The sequence below is a fragment of the Trichoderma citrinoviride genome (assembly GCF_003025115.1).
Source record: "Trichoderma citrinoviride strain TUCIM 6016 unplaced genomic scaffold BBK36scaffold_2, whole genome shotgun sequence".
Lineage (NCBI taxonomy): Eukaryota > Fungi > Ascomycota > Sordariomycetes > Hypocreales > Hypocreaceae > Trichoderma > Trichoderma citrinoviride.
In genome coordinates, this window is record NW_020194710.1 from 1,842,869 (window position 1) to 1,857,756 (window position 14,888).

Sequence of the window (14,888 nt, forward strand, 5' to 3'; positions counted from 1 at the left end):
CCGGTTGCTATTGGCTGATGGCCGGCTCTTGGTGCTGCCATGACAGTATGGAGTACATGGTTCCCCGCACTTTTCCTCTGGTTCTGGAGAGGAGCTTAATAGACTTGGGTCTAAGCCGAAGATCAGCCTGGGAGAAGGAGTCAAGATTTATCCAATGCCTCGCGAATACATATATCATATTGTTACTTATTAAAGATCTTGTCTGATAGATTGTTGAATTGCTTCGGATACGTCGTTTGTATGGGCATCCTCAGGGCTCCGTATTCGGGATAGGTGATGTTTGGCCTCTGATGCGTCTCCGGTGTCCAAGACTGAAGGATTTTAGAAATCTGGTTATCGTGCTTCGTTGCGTCTGCAGCGATTGGGACGAAGTACGCAATCAGAATCGGAAGCTGTACTGATTGCTAGGCGTTACTAGTGACGCTTTCGACATAGAACTCACAAGCACCTAAAGCTGGGCGAAGCACGAAGCAGACAGTTGGAGTGTTAACGATACAAGTACCTTAGCCAGAGGAGACATCTGGCTCAAATCCACGATGAGCACGCAATTCTCTCCAAGGCACGCATCATCTCATCAAGCAGTTGGTGAGAACATGCATTATTTGAAAGAAAAAGACACAAAGCTACAGGGACCTCAATAGGTGCGACAGAACTTGGGAGCATTGCTCTAGACTGCTCCCAATGTCCGAATACTTTTTGCTTCTGGTCAAAATCAATGGGACGGGCGCCCAGTCGATAGCCCCTTTACAAAGACAGAGTGCTTATGAATTGGCCTTGCCTCTGGGCTTCTATTTTAAATCAGATAAGGTTTACCGTCCCGAGTGGGATGACGATTCTTTTTGCTTACTAGAATTGTTCCGTGCCTTGGAGCATTTCTTCTGAATTAGCGCTCGAGCGACGGATCTTTTTCCTCTGGAGGGCGAGAACGAAAAGAGGCACTCAGGTTTTAATCTGTCGGATATAGAGAGGCGAGAGCAAAATGCAAAACCGAAGAGATTGCTTGCATTGGTAATGCCATACCTTAGATGGGGGAGTGGGGATCAAGGCGTAGAAGGCTAGAGAAGCATCAGGTACGAGTACAGATCGGAATTTGCAAAGGGTGGCTATCATTACTGTACAGATCGACCAAGATAAGAGATCAACAAGAACAGAAAAGGAAAAAAAGACCAAAGAAAGAAACGTCGATTATCCCATCTGGAACGCGATTCAAGCGAGACTTGGGACGTGGAGATTCGCTGGACCCCAAAGGGAAGACATTCAAACCCGGGTTATCGCCGCCCGCCGCTGGAAACAGGGTGCCTGAGTAAGGGTCAAGGGCAACTATGGCCGCTTTCTTTGCAAGCAAAATTGAATTATTCAGCAACCCCTCCTGAGAGAACTGGAGTTGCTATGGGTAGATTCCATCTAGAACAGATGAACTGACCACTCACAGCCAGTGGTTTCAGGTAGCACATTGGAACTGATGGAGATTTTGTTCGGCGTTTGCCCTGTTGCTACGGCATGCCGACGCCGAGCTGTCGACCATGGCACTTGGTTTTGGTACCATTCTGGCATGATGGAAGGACGGAGAATCTTTCACTCGGTGATTGGGGGGACGAGGATTGGTCCGATACCCCGAGCAAGATTGTGGGATGCCGTCGTCGTTACATCTGCGTGTATAGGGTCGAATGTTTTTCTTATATAAAGGGTCCATGGCGAGATGGTATCTTGTCATGATGAATCACCACCACATTGGACCACTCCATCAAGGCTCCTCTTCTGTTATCGACCCCCCCTTTTGACTTACACGCAACCCGCAGTAGCTTCTGGAAGTGATTTAGCACTCGCCCATATAATACCTTGCAGATACGATCCATCGATATCCTCTTGCCTTACCTTAGTGCCTTGGTACCTACTGCGAGACACATCCAATAGATACTTTACGCACCTGTCCTCTCAGAAACGAGGCTTTCAAGGACACGTCCCCCCCTCGACACATCGAACCATCCTAAGAAGCACAACGACCTCAAGATGGGCAGCGTCAGCAACAGTTACGAGAACACGGCCGCTCCCGGCGTGCCCTTCTACACCCCGGCGCAGGTCCCTCCGGCCGCCACCCCGCTGGACAAGGACGCGGCGCCGACGCTCTTCAAGCCGCTCAAGATCCGCTCCCTCGAGCTGCACAACCGCTTCGTCGTGTCCCCCATGTGCCAGTACAGCGCCGACGACGGCCATCTGACGGACTACCACCTGGTGCACCTGGGCCAGCTGGCGCTCCACGGCGCGGGGCTCACCATCGTCGAGGCCACGGCCGTGGAGCCGCGCGGCCGCATCTCGCCCCAAGACTCCGGCCTGTGGAAGGACTCGCAGATTGCGCCCCTGCGCCGCATCACCGACTTCATCCACAGCCAGGGCGTCAAGGCGGGCATCCAAATCGCGCATGCCGGCCGCAAGGCGAGCACCCTGGCGCCTTGGATCGGCGGAACCGTCACCAAGACGCTGGCTGATGAGAGCGTGGGCGGGTGGCCCGAGGATGTGGTTGCGCCGAGCCCCATTCCCTTCTATGACGACCATGCTACGCCCAAGGAGTTGACCAAGGAGGAGATCAAGGGCCTTGTGCGCAAGTTTGCTGAGACGGCGGAGCGGGCTGTCAAGGCTGGATTTGACATGATTGAGATCCACGGTGCCCACGGCTACCTGATCAGCAACTTTTTGTCGCCCCGAAGCAACGTGAGTGATCTCCCCGGCGACGAGAAATAACCCGCACTCCAGCACGTGTCGACTAACACATGTCCTTAGAAACGAACCGACGAGTACGGCGGAAGCTTTGAGAACCGCATCCGCTTCGTCCAGGAGGTGGTCCAGGCCGTCCGCGCCGTGGTCCCCGAGACGATGCCGCTCGCGCTGCGCGTCTCCGCCACCGAGCTGATGGAATGGAGCGGCGAGCCGTCGTGGACCGTCGACGACACCATCCGGCTGGCCAAGCTGGTGCCCTCGTGGGGCATCGACATCCTCGACGTCAGCAGCAGCGGCAACAGCTACGAGCAGCGCTTCCCCGAGAACCCGCACTTCCAGATCGAGTACGCGCGCACCATCCGCAAGGCCCTCCGCGCGGACGGCATCGACCTGATCGTCGCCGCCGTGGGCAACATCTCGGACGCGCAGACGGCGCACGACGTCGTCCAGGAGGGGCCCGAGGCGGCGGCCGAGCTGGCGCTGGTGGCGAGGCAGTTCTTGAGGGAGCCCGAGTGGGTGCTGAGGGTTGCGCACGAGCTCAAGGTGACCACCAAGTGGCCGAACCAGTATTCGAGGGCTGGGCCGCGGACGGACTTTAGCAAGAAGTTTTGAGCTGGTGATGGGAAGGGATGACGAAGGGGGGAGAATTGGGGAAAGGGAGGGTGAACAAAGGGCGGAAACTGGGATGAAACTCTACAACATTTAGACATGAACCTTGAGCGTTATATTGCACTACATAGGTAGATAAACGACGAAGCTTACTTGTTCTACCTTTTATCTGGTCATTCGATTGCGAGCCTGCATCAGCACTAAGAGAACCATGTCTCCTTTATACGAATTGCCGCCAATCGTCATCATCATCACTACGAAATACATACCCAGTACGATATGTTTGCAATGTCCTTGTCTGTGAGATCAATCGTCATCTTGTATATGGTAGCGAGGTGTTTGGGTAGTCCGTACCTAGACGTCTCGTGTCCTGAATCGACAGCAAGTTGCCGCAAAGATCTGGACAGATTACCATGACCGTGCATCGGAAACCGGTTAAGGTGCATCTGCATGGAGGGTTCAATGAATGTTACGGCGCAGTGCATTTAACCCCCGGGACCCCAGAGCGAATCCATGGACAAAAGAGGGAGGCACTGTTGGATAAATGTCTACTGGGTACATAGACTCGGTTGTTTGTGTGACGGGAATCCACTTGCTGAAGTGATATATCCAATATAGCCACAACATAGTATCTGTTTCGTGTAATGGATAGAAATAAGGTAGGGACAGGTAGGTATCACTGTCGTGGTACTACTATCGTCGTTGTCACCATCTCCCTTTGATACTGAGTACAAGTGACATTTGATTCCAGTCGTCGTTCGAGATCGAGGTGGGGCTGGTAGACAGTGGTTGATCCTTGAAGTGTTCGTCTTACCAGTATAATTCTTCCGTCTGATGTGTAGCTACTGAATGTATTGCTGTCTCCAAATCCTCTCGTCTTGTATTCTATGAGCTTCTTCAAATGAATGAGTACGACCTCTATTATCCATCCTCGCCTGGTGGCAGACACAAACCACAGAGCCGCAAAGATACCAGCAGGACCAGCCATCCGGAAAACCCTGAATATCTCAGAGCCGGCCGGAAGTCCAAGGGCTGCTCTAATACTCCGTAAGCCCGCCCAGCCATCGAGTAAAAGCACGAATAGCAGTACTTCGTATGACAGGCTCGTTCCCTCACTTCTCCCAGGTCCCTCCAGCCGCCCTGCTGATATTCTGCCTCTTTGTCTCAAAGCTCCTTGCGGCCTGTGCTGGCCGCTATTGGTGGCTGTGAAGGCTGCGAGGCTATCGTGCAGGGGCTCTAGCGCTCGATGCACCGCTTGGCGTGCCTCTTGAGCTGCAGCCACCGCACCCGGAGGGGCAGCTGTTATGGAGTTACATGCACGCGGCTGCCGTGGTGGTGGAGAAGCAGAGGCGCATCATGTACCGGCAAACAAGCAGCATGAGGCGAGGTGGCCAGTTGTCTGGATCAGCAGCTGCCCATCTTGTCCCAGGGAGAACAATCAACACGGTGTACAAAGGGAGAATATTGAATATTGGAATAGTAATCACGGTATCGAGCCAGGAACGGAGCACAAAATGACAACTTCAAGCCCCCGAATAAGCTCGAAGCAACTCGATTTGTCAGGTGGCAACGAGTACAGAGGGAAAAGGCAAAATATCCAGTGTCTCCAAATCCATGCAGCAATTGAGCATTGGATGTCAACGGTGCTGGAACGGCCTTCCTTTAGCGGGTGACTTTAGCAGCTACAGAGAGGGGCCCCCCAGTTTTAGGCTGCCCGCGCAGGGTGTGGTTCAGGGACTGGACCCCCGCCGGCTGAAGCAACATGTGGCCAAAGGGACACTTGTTCAATTGAGGTGAGCGCGTCTAAGTCATCAGAGTGGCCACTGCAGTACAAAACCTCGCCCGTCCAGCCGTCTTTCGTACAACTGCATTTTGCACTTCTGCATCACCACTTTTTTCTTCTTCTTTTCTCTGTTTCTTTTTTCTCCATCTCCCTCCCCCCAGGTTCTGTGATACCCGCTTGATACCCCCATCACAACCGTCGCCATGCAACAGAAGCGTCTTACTGCTGCCCTGGTGGCCGCTCTGGCCGCTGTGGTCTCTGCCGAGTCCGATGTCACGTCCTTGACCAAGGAGACTTTCAACGACTTCATCGGCTCCAATGACCTCGTCCTGGCTGAGTGTATGTCTTTTCTTCCCTCCTCCTCCGTCTTCCTGCCTGCTCAAGCACGGCTGTTTCTGTCCATCTCTCGACCCCTCCCCCGCCAGCCCTGGCATCAGGAACCCCGCTAACAGCTGCAATCTTCCAGTCTTCGCTCCCTGGTGCGGCCACTGCAAGGCTCTCGCCCCCGAGTACGAGGAGGCCGCCACGACCCTCAAGGACAAGAGCATCAAGCTCGCCAAGGTCGACTGTGTCGAGGAGGCTGACCTCTGCAAGGAGCATGGAGTTGAGGGCTACCCCACGCTCAAGGTCTTCCGTGGCCTCGATAAGGTCGCTCCCTACACTGGTCCCCGCAAGGCTGACGGGTAAGCTTTGAATTGCTCTTGTTTTGTGGTCGATCTGATGGCTAACGTTTGCTGTTCCTTCTAGCATCACCTCCTACATGGTGAAGCAGTCCCTGCCCGCCGTCTCCGCCCTGACCAAGGACACCCTTGAGGACTTCAAGACCGCCGACAAGGTCGTCCTGGTCGCCTACATCGCTGCCGACGACAAGGCCTCCAACGAGACCTTCACCGCTCTGGCCAACGAGCTGCGTGACACCTACCTCTTCGGTGGCGTCAACGATGCTGCCGTTGCCGAGGCCGAGGGCGTCAAGTTCCCTTCCATTGTCCTCTACAAGTCTTTCGACGAGGGCAAGAACGTCTTCAGCGAGAAGTTCGATGCCGATGCCATCAAGTCCTTCGCTCAGGTTGCCGCCACTCCCCTCGTTGGCGAGGTCGGCCCTGAGACCTACGCCGGTTACATGTCCGCCGGCATCCCTCTGGCTTACATCTTCGCCGAGACCGCCGAGGAGCGTGAGGACCTCAGCAAGACCCTGAAGCCCATCGCCGAGAAGTACAAGGGCAAGATCAACTTCGCCACCATTGACGCCAAGAACTTCGGCTCCCACGCCGGCAACATCAACCTCAAGACCGACAAGTTCCCCGCCTTTGCCATTCACGACATTGAGAAGAACCTCAAGTTTCCCTTTGACCAGAGCAAGGAGATTACCGAGAAGGACATTGCTGCCTTTGTTGACGGCTTCTCCTCTGGCAAGCTTGAGCCCAGCATCAAGTCCGAGCCCATCCCCGAGACCCAGGAGGGCCCCGTCACCGTTGTCGTTGCCCACACTTACAAGGACGTTGTCCTTGACGACAAGAAGGATGTCCTGATCGAGTTCTACGCTCCCTGGTGCGGTCACTGCAAGGCTCTCGCCCCCAAGTACGATGAGCTCGCCAGCCTGTATGCCAAGAGCGACTTCAAGGACAAGGTTGTCATCGCCAAGGTTGACGCCACCGCCAACGATGTTCCCGACGAGATCCAGGGCTTCCCCACCATCAAGCTCTACCCCGCCGGTGACAAGAAGAACCCTGTCACCTACAGCGGTGCCCGCACTGTTGAGGACTTCATTGAGTTCATCAAGGAGAACGGCAAGTACAAGGCCGGCGTCGAGATCCCCGCCGAGCCCACCGAGGAGGCTGAGGCTTCCGAGACCAAGGCTGAGGATGCCAAGGCTTCCGAGGAGACTCACGACGAGCTGTAAAGAGCTCTAGGAAATGGGAAATGAAATAAAACAAAACACTGTATAATTGTGGGTATTGCTTCTTGACGAGAAAAAACAAATCGTCGGCGCTGGTTTATGGATTCTTTAAATAAGTACTAGCAATTGCATACTGGCGCAACGCCCATATGAAGCATTGCTCTGATGAAAGCACCTGAATTTGATCACCAAGTTTTCTTACGATTCTGCGTCCCAAGAGTGCTTGCGAATGTATTCGTGCAGTGGCAAGATGATAGTACACCTAGTACCTTGACAAAGCTCTACGATGATTCCTTTCGACCGCTTCGTGTGAAAAGATAATTTGGAGGCTAAGTTAAACCCAAGGTACAGATTTACAGGATTTGTTTTGTTACAAAAGAAAACAACACAAGTGTTGCGTAATGCTAGTAGTTCATTTTCGCCCAGAATTCCCCCCCTGCGAGAAATCGCTGGAAATACGTCCTCCCAAACGACGAGCGCTATTCGTAGTTTTACTTTTTCTTTCCTTTCCTTCCAGCCAGGAACTTTACTTCCTCTTCTGCTGGATCTTCTCCTCGAGCGTCTTGATGTGGTTTGTCAGCCGGGTGACGGAAGCTTGGAGAGCCTGGTCAATGGTGGTATTAGCAATGCCCCTTCTTTCACGTTGCGCTCGGATATCGTATGAGACGGATGGAGAAGAAGCAGGATGAGTGCCAGGCAGTCGCTCGGGAATTCAAGATCATATGGACACGACTATGCAGGGGAAGAACGTACGTAAATGTCCTCAGTGAGCAGTTCGTTGGATGTCCTGTACTCTTGCAAGACGTAGCTGTAGACGGCGCCGCCGGCCAGGACGCTTCCAAACAAGAAGCCAAAAAGACTGGGAATACCGAGGTTAGTAGCTGAATTTCTTAGTACGCAATCGTAGCCGAGGCTGAATTCGCGCGCTCAATTGCGTCGTGCATATTGTGAGTTAGAACATACCCTCCTCTGAAGGCGCCCATGGGCTTGCGCGCCGGCAGGGGCGCAGAGTCGGCCATGCGCCGAGCCGAGGCGTGGAAGCCACGGGACGAGAGCAGCGCACGGCGGGTGCCGCTGGCGAGTATTCTTGAGGAAGCGGGCGAGAGCATTGCGGAGGTTTTTGTGGTTGCTCTGTGGCGAGAGCAGAATGCGGAGGTTGGCGGAAGAGGGACAAACTGGAAGCACGATATTTAGTATGAGCTTGAAGTTCTGGAATCCGGCCGCGGTACGTTTTTGGTGAATTGGAGGTTGGGAGCTTACAAGAGTTATATGCAGAGGTTGCTGGAGTGGGAAATCCGGGGTGTCTTGTGATGTCAAGTACGTAGTAGGCCGGGAGCTCTGAAGGTATCACGACGGATACAAGGTTGCTGCCCCAGCTTGGCGGCGGATTACGGGTTGTTCCGGCGCTGGATAGCCCGAGCGCGGCAGCTGGAAGAAGAGCTGTCGCCACTGGAGCGATTCTGCCCCACGGGTCACTTTGGTGGAACTGACGTGCGTCCTGTGAGCTTGCATCGCGAAGCGGGTTCGTACACCTTTTTCCTCTTTGGATCCATTATTAATTCAATTCAATTCGGAACAGTAGATCTCTTCGGGATCAACGGGGGATGCTTCCTTAGCGGATTCGATTGTAATGCGCTGTAAGCATCAATCGCTTCTTTCCACTTCTTCCATCGATTTCAGCCCCAGCCGAGACGCCCACGGGGAGACGCCCTCTCGACACCATGAACAACTTCGGGGTCATTGAGATTGCGAGCGCAAAGACGACCTCGGCTCCCGGATGGGCCTACGTCCCTGACACGGGCGCGCTGCCCGGAGCAAACGCCCTGCAGCCGGCGAACCGGAAGCGCGCTCGCAATGCGCCGGCGGGCGTGACGGCGGGCGATTTGACGGCGCGCCAGGAGGCCAAGATTCGGAAGGAGATTGAGGCGCTGGAGAGGGATGGCGGGAAGGACAGTTTGATTCCTATCCCGGCGAAGAGTGGTAAAGGTGTGTGCGTGTGTGTGTGTGTAAACGCGGTCAGCTTCGTGCTGCAGCGGTAGAGAGTTGAGAAATGCTGACCAAGGGGGGTTTTCACTGTGCAGCTGCAGGAAAACACACGCCGAACGTGCGAAAGATATTACAGTCGCAAAAGACATTTTCCAATCACCTGGACGACTTCCTGGCGATGCAGGCGCAGGCCGAGGGCGGTCCAACAGCGGCGAGCAACAACCGGCCGACCAACTCCTCCAACTCGAAACGACCAGCCGCTGGCAAACGAGACGCCGCTTCAGCTACTCCCACGACCACGACGACGAAAGACGAGGATACGGCGATGACGGATGCGGACCTGCCTCCCATCTTGGTGGGCTCATACAGGCCGCCGCCGGCTGCTCATCCCGGCGACAACGACCCGCTGCTGGTGTCCCGCGTGCCGCCGGTGCCGTCGGACGAAGAGCTGAGGAAGCTGCTCGCTCACCCGCCGCTTACATACTACGAGGCCAGGGGCAAGTGGGAGGACAACTACCCGACGCGGACGTTCTGCGAGGTGTGCGGGTACTGGGGACGTGTGCGGTGCATGAAGTGCGGGACGAGAGTCTGCGCGCTGGACTGCATGGAGACGCATAGGGAGGAGTGCGTTACTCGGTACGGGCTGTGAGTCACTGCATGGCACTGCACGTTGGCGGAAAGGATCTTGATCCTGACGAGGAACGTGTGAAGGATGGCTTGATGGGTTGATTTTGACATTGCATTTCGCGGAGTTTGGGCGGACTTGTTTGGGATGGGAAGCGGATTTGATACCCAATCTCTTTAAACGAGATATTCAGATGAAATTGTTTACGAACTGGTCCTGACGGCATTGCAACGGCTCCGATATACGGCCAAGTTGTGTCAGGCCCGGATATAGGATGACTCAAGCTTGGAGCTTGAGTTTGATGGCGTACAATACGTTGCCCGGTGGCTTGGTAGGGCCGTATCCAGCGATTGGAACATCAATTGGATTTCAAGTAGAAAAGGCTCTCGAAAGAGTAAAAGCAAACCCAGAGGTGAATCGAAAAACTTGGAGTTTACTCTACTGGCCATTAACAAACAAAGTATAGCACGTCTCAAGCTTCAGCGTGAGTCAACAAGCCACACAAGGAGGCTTAAACTTACCCTCTGTTTCCGCACTGGACAGGTCAATAGACAAACAAACAGTAGCAGCCTGAGTATAAAGTCCCTAAGGATCCCCATTCTGGTTCATTCTTCCATACTACAGCCTGCCATCTTGCGACCTGCCGTTTTACTCACTTGAAGTTCGATCCGCTGATACCACCTCGCGCATTCCGAAGATCTGCCGCGCTGCTGCGATAAACTGTGACTCAACCCCACCTCGCGCCTAAGAGATAAAGGGACCAAAGTATTTCCTGCCCCTCCATCGAAAGATCAGTTCAGTCTCCGAGACAGAGCCAGCCATTTCTTTCTTCCAAGAACCTCGTTCTCCTTGTTCTTTTCCCCCCAGCAGAACGAAGACGAGAGACTCTCATCGCCATGTCTTCCGAGAACGTCGACGCCCCGAAGGCGGCGGAGGGCGCTCCTGCCCAGAGTCTGCCTTCGCGGCCCGCGAAGCAGCCCAAGGAGAAGAAGGCGGGTGGAGGAAAGGCTTCACTTGAGGTTTGTTACCGAGACATGATTCCGTTCCTTGCGAGGGGCATTCTGGGTGGAGCATTTGCTAATTCAGGTGTTTGTGACTGCTTGTAGCTGCCGGTTCTCCCCGAGTTCATCCAGCACCGTATCGAAATCTACGACAAGATCAAGGCCAAGCGAGACGCCGAGATAGCTGGTTCGTTTTGCGCCCTAGACAACGTTTGCAACCGCTGGTTTGCTGACGATTACTTGTTTTACAGCCAAGCCTCGTGAGGAAATCACCATTTCCCTGCCCAATGGCAAGGAGGAGAAGGGAATCGCTTGGGAGACCACTCCTGGCGCCATTGCTCGAAATATCTCCAAGTCGCTGTTCGAGCGCACCGTCATCTCTCGGGTCGATGGCGAGCTTTGGGATCTTACCCGACCTCTCGAGAAGAGCTGCACGCTGGAGTTTCTCGACTTCGAGAACGAGGAGGGTATGTGACACAAGGAATACGTACTCTGTCAAGGGGCAGATCTGAAGAAAAGGCTGGATTTGGGGCTGACTGGTGTACAGGCAAGAAGGTCTTCTGGCACTCTTCCGCTCACGTCCTCGGTGAAGCCTGTGAGAAGCGGTTTGGCTGCTACCTCTGCAACGGACCCCCTACCACCGACCCTCCCGGATTCTACTACGATATGGCCAACATGGAGGGGTAAGGAAATGTCTTGCGCCGTTTGGTTTTGCGCAGTCTGCTGACCGTTTTCTCTAGCAAAGTCGTTCAGGAGGAGGACAAGAAGGCGCTGGAGTCGATCGCCAGCTCCATCATCAAGGAGAAGCAGCCCTTTGAGCGTCTGGAGATGACCAAGGAGGAGCTCCTCGAGATGTTCAAATACAGCAAATACAAGGAGTACTTCATCAACCAGCGTGTTCCTGACGGCACCACCAGCACCGTCTACCGATGCGGCCCTCTCATCGATCTTTGCAGAGGTCCTCACGTCCCCCACACCGGAAACATCAAGGCATTTTCCGTCCAGAAGGTAAGACGTCGTCTGTCGCCAGTCAGTTGGCAGTGTGGTTCATCGATTGACTGACATTCAACTGGTAGAACTCGGCCGCCTACTGGCTTGGAAACAGCTCCAACGAGTCTGTCCAGCGAATCTCCGGTGTCTCATTCCCCGACAAGAAGCAACTCGAGGAGTACAAGACCTTCCTTGAGGAAGCCGCCAAGCGTAACCACCGAAAGATTGGTCTGGAACAGAAGCTGTTCTTCTTCGACGAGGTCTCCCCCGGCTCTACCTTCTTCTTGCCTCACGGCACCAGGATTTACAACGCCATGATGGAGCTGATCCGCAGCGAGTACAAGAAGAGGGCTTTCGACGAAGTCATTAGCCCCAACGTTTACAAGTCCGATCTGTGGAAGACATCAGGCCACTGGGGACACTACTCCGAGAACATGTTCACCTTTGAGGTTGAGAAGGAGACATATGGCCTGAAGCCGATGAACTGCCCTGGCCACTGCAGAATCTTTGCCCACTCAGATGTCAACTATAAGGATCTGCCATGGAGGATGGCTGACTTTGGTGTCCTTCACCGAAACGAGTTCTCGGGTGCCCTCAGTGGTCTCACCCGTGTGCGTCGATTCCAGCAGGACGACGCTCACATTTTCTGCACAGTCGACCAGGTATGCTCTGGAGGCATGATCTCTGACACAAAAACAACGATTTGCTAACCGATGATAGATTCGTGACGAGATTGAGGGTGCCTTTGACTTCCTGTACAGCGTCTACGGTCTGTTTGGCTTCGCCTTCAAGCTCAAGCTGTCGACCCGGCCCGAGAAGTTCATCGGCGAGGTGGCCATCTGGGATATGGCCGAGAACAAGCTCAAGGAGGCGCTGGACAACTTCACACAGAAGATTGACTCCAAGTGGGAGGAGAATCCCGGCGATGGTGCCTTCTACGGCCCCAAGATCGACATCACCGTCTACGATGCCCTGCGACGAGAGCACCAGTGCGGCACCATCCAGCTCGACTTCAACCTGCCTCAACGGTTCAAGCTGCGTTACCTTGCCGCCAAGGACGAGAGCAGCGCCAACCGGGACGCAAGCGACCCCGATTTGCCTGTGGGCTATGCCCGACCGGTCATGATTCACCGAGCCGTGATGGGCAGCTTCGAGCGAATGTTTGGCATTCTTACGGAGCACTTCGCCGGCAAGTGGCCGTTCTGGCTGAGCCCTCGCCAGATCCTGGTGGTTCCGGTGATGCCCGCCGTTAACGACTACGCCAAGGAGCTCCAGAAGATGTTCCAGGCGAAGGGTCTCTACATTGACGTTGATCTGAGCAGCAACACATTCCAGAAGAAGATTCGGACTGGGCAGCTGGAGCAGTACAACTTCATCTTCGGTAAGCACTCACTCACAAAGCCTCGTCACATTTGAAGCCGCTGCTAACGTGGACTGTCTTGTTTAGTCGTCGGAGCCGAAGAGGCCAGCTCACGCACCGTCAACATTCGAAACCGAGATGACCAGAGCACACAGGCCAAGGGAGCGCTGATTCCCGTGGACGAGGCGCTTGAGAAGCTGCTGGCCTTGAAAGAGGAGAGAAGACTGGTCAACAAAATCTAAGTGCTGTCGTTGGGCCGGAATGCGAGCAAGCGTGGGGGCCAGGGAAGAGAGATGTCATCAGAGCGAGATGTGCATGGTCTTTTACCTCTTGCGCATGTACACGTGGCTAAAGGCAGGCCGGGAAAATAAAAGGGAACAAAAAAAAAAAGAATACCATTGTTTGTGCTTGAGTACTGTGTAGTTTCTGCCTATAAGAAGGGATGATGATAGAGTACATGTGGGAAGGGGTTTCGGCGTCTGCGGGGTGTGAGGGGAAGACCAGAATTCTGAGCAGTCAAGAGGAGTCGGAGATTTATGACATGGACAAATGGGAAGAAAGGCCCAGCCTGAGCAGAAAACTGATGAGTCGCGTGATGCTGCAAAGATATGAAGCGCCGGGGTTGGGCATTTATGGCTTCTGGCGTTTGTCGTCTTCGCCAGTGCGTATTGGAGCATTTGGCCGCACGCCCCCCCAGTGTCAGGACCTATTATTTCCCATGTTTGATTCGTGATTTTGCCTTGTTCATGTTCTCTGGTTGTCAATTCTTGACCATTCTGATGGCGGAGGGGGGGGATAAAAGAACATCACTGGTTATAGGCGTGCAGGCATATCACGGCTCGGTCAGTGTAAGTGGGCTAGTTACATGTACCGCATCAGGGCATCGGGCATCACGAGATGTTCATTAGAAAATCTTACTAAGCAGCTCACACGCACTCATTTAGCAAATAAAGATGAGGATTATCACAAAGAAGAAGAATTGCGCGGAGAAGGGCCTTGCGGAGGACTGTTGTGTGGATGAAGAGGGGGGGTTTTGAATAGGGTAACGTGAATGTCGGGGAAGTTTTTGTGAGATGTCAGGTTCTTCTTGGGGAGGGGGGAGGAAGGGGGAAGTGGCGTCTTACTTTGTTACGCTTTTCTTGACGGACCAAGTTTGGCGTTTTTTAAGGTATTACTAGATTGCTTTGATTTCTGTGCCTTGTATGAAGAAGGGGGTTTGCGGAGTTTTTTTTTCAAGAGTTGCTTGATTCAGATGTAGACGGTGATGGTCTAGGAGTTCTGGCTCGCTTGGATATTACACATGATGCTTGATGCTGATACAGACCACCTTTTTTTTGGCCGCTGCCACTGCTGATAATAATACGACCTACTAATACGACTACCATAGCTGGAAGGAGGTGGTGGCATGTATGACGGGAATATTCTACTGCCAGGGGGGGGGGAAGGGAACACACAAGCGACAGACTTGACACGAACGGGCGGGCGGGAACGGGATGAGGCGTTCCGTTACCCTCTTACTACCTACCTTACTCTTCTTTCTCCCCTCCTTTCTTCTTCAGTACAGTAGGTGTTAGGAGGGTGAGCGGGATACTTTTTTTTTTTCAAGCGGAGGAGCAGTTCCGAATTGGTAGCTGGTCCTTCTTTGGTGCGTAGGGTAGCATTTCGTTCCCCCGGTTTGCGATGAGGATGATGACAGTTTTTGGGGGGAGGGGGGGGGAGGAGAGGGCATGGGGTGGGTTTTTTTTTTCGTTTTGGGGGTTTGAGGAACGTGTCATTCTGGATTGCTACAATTTTGACTAATGCTTCGTTTTTTTTTGTTTCCCCCCCGTCGAGAAGAGGAGGTGATGATACAGAGTGCAAGAGAGAGAGAGAGAAGGAGAATGCGGCGTGATGTGTCACATATGCGGGACGAGAGGAAAAGA

At 53.9% G+C, this 14,888-nt stretch overlaps 5 protein-coding genes across 5 annotated transcripts; 4 read left to right on the top strand and 1 right to left on the bottom strand.

Moving 5' to 3' along the window:
* Positions 1 to 1,769: 1,769 nt before the first annotated feature.
* BBK36DRAFT_1134337 (FMN-linked oxidoreductase) lies at positions 1,770 to 3,336 on the top strand. Its single transcript, XM_024892270.1, has 4 exons — positions 1,770 to 1,817; positions 1,905 to 1,958; positions 2,011 to 2,709; positions 2,779 to 3,336. The coding sequence occupies exons 3-4, from the start codon at positions 2,011 to 2,013 to the stop codon at positions 3,325 to 3,327; spliced, it is 1,248 nt and encodes a 415-aa protein (XP_024753128.1). The 5' UTR covers positions 1,770 to 1,817; positions 1,905 to 1,958; the 3' UTR covers positions 3,328 to 3,336.
* A 1,974-nt stretch (positions 3,337 to 5,310) lies between these two features.
* On the top strand, positions 5,311 to 7,007 carry BBK36DRAFT_1138225 (protein disulfide isomerase; the record flags this gene model as incomplete). The annotated part of the gene is made up of 3 exons (XM_024893228.1): positions 5,311 to 5,446; positions 5,574 to 5,790; positions 5,855 to 7,007. The coding sequence occupies 3 exons, from the start codon at positions 5,311 to 5,313 to the stop codon at positions 7,005 to 7,007; spliced, it is 1,506 nt and encodes a 501-aa protein (XP_024753129.1).
* A 27-nt stretch (positions 7,008 to 7,034) lies between these two features.
* Positions 7,035 to 8,408, bottom strand: BBK36DRAFT_1134339 (hypothetical protein). Its single transcript, XM_024892271.1, is given in 10 exon segments — positions 7,035 to 7,204; positions 7,215 to 7,256; positions 7,343 to 7,401; positions 7,459 to 7,516; positions 7,530 to 7,608; positions 7,758 to 7,863; positions 7,968 to 8,179; positions 8,266 to 8,278; positions 8,333 to 8,358; positions 8,370 to 8,408. The coding sequence occupies 3 exon segments, from the start codon at positions 8,111 to 8,113 to the stop codon at positions 7,531 to 7,533; spliced, it is 330 nt and encodes a 109-aa protein (XP_024753130.1). The 5' UTR covers positions 8,114 to 8,179; positions 8,266 to 8,278; positions 8,333 to 8,358; positions 8,370 to 8,408; the 3' UTR covers positions 7,035 to 7,204; positions 7,215 to 7,256; positions 7,343 to 7,401; positions 7,459 to 7,516; position 7,530.
* Positions 8,409 to 8,725: 317 nt separating this feature from the next.
* On the top strand, positions 8,726 to 9,639 carry BBK36DRAFT_1188562 (hypothetical protein; the record flags this gene model as incomplete). Its single annotated transcript, XM_024896581.1, has 2 exons — positions 8,726 to 9,008; positions 9,086 to 9,639. 2 exons carry the CDS (start codon positions 8,726 to 8,728, stop codon positions 9,637 to 9,639), a joined length of 837 nt encoding a protein of 278 aa, XP_024753131.1.
* Positions 9,640 to 10,511: 872 nt separating this feature from the next.
* Positions 10,512 to 13,208, top strand: BBK36DRAFT_1188564 (threonyl-tRNA synthetase; the record flags this gene model as incomplete). The annotated part of the gene is made up of 8 exons (XM_024896582.1): positions 10,512 to 10,634; positions 10,722 to 10,803; positions 10,868 to 11,083; positions 11,164 to 11,299; positions 11,357 to 11,624; positions 11,693 to 12,268; positions 12,327 to 12,987; positions 13,054 to 13,208. 8 exons carry the CDS (start codon positions 10,512 to 10,514, stop codon positions 13,206 to 13,208), a joined length of 2,217 nt encoding a protein of 738 aa, XP_024753132.1.
* Positions 13,209 to 14,888: the final 1,680 nt, after the last annotated feature.

Coding starts and splice junctions, on each gene's coding strand:
- BBK36DRAFT_1134337 (XM_024892270.1), top strand. CDS start 2,011: ATGGGCAGCGTCAGCAACAGTTACGAGAACACGGCCGCTCCCGGCGTG. Junction 2,710..2,778: donor TTTTGTCGCCCCGAAGCAAC/GTGAGTGATCTC, acceptor ACATGTCCTTAG/AAACGAACCGACGAGTACGG.
- BBK36DRAFT_1134339 (XM_024892271.1), bottom strand. CDS start 8,113: ATGCTCTCGCCCGCTTCCTCAAGAATACTCGCCAGCGGCACCCGCCGT. Junction 7,864..7,967: donor ATGGGCGCCTTCAGAGGAGG/GTATGTTCTAAC, acceptor CGGTATTCCCAG/TCTTTTTGGCTTCTTGTTTG. Junction 7,609..7,757: donor TGCTCACTGAGGACATTTAC/GTACGTTCTTCC, acceptor ACCATTGACCAG/GCTCTCCAAGCTTCCGTCAC.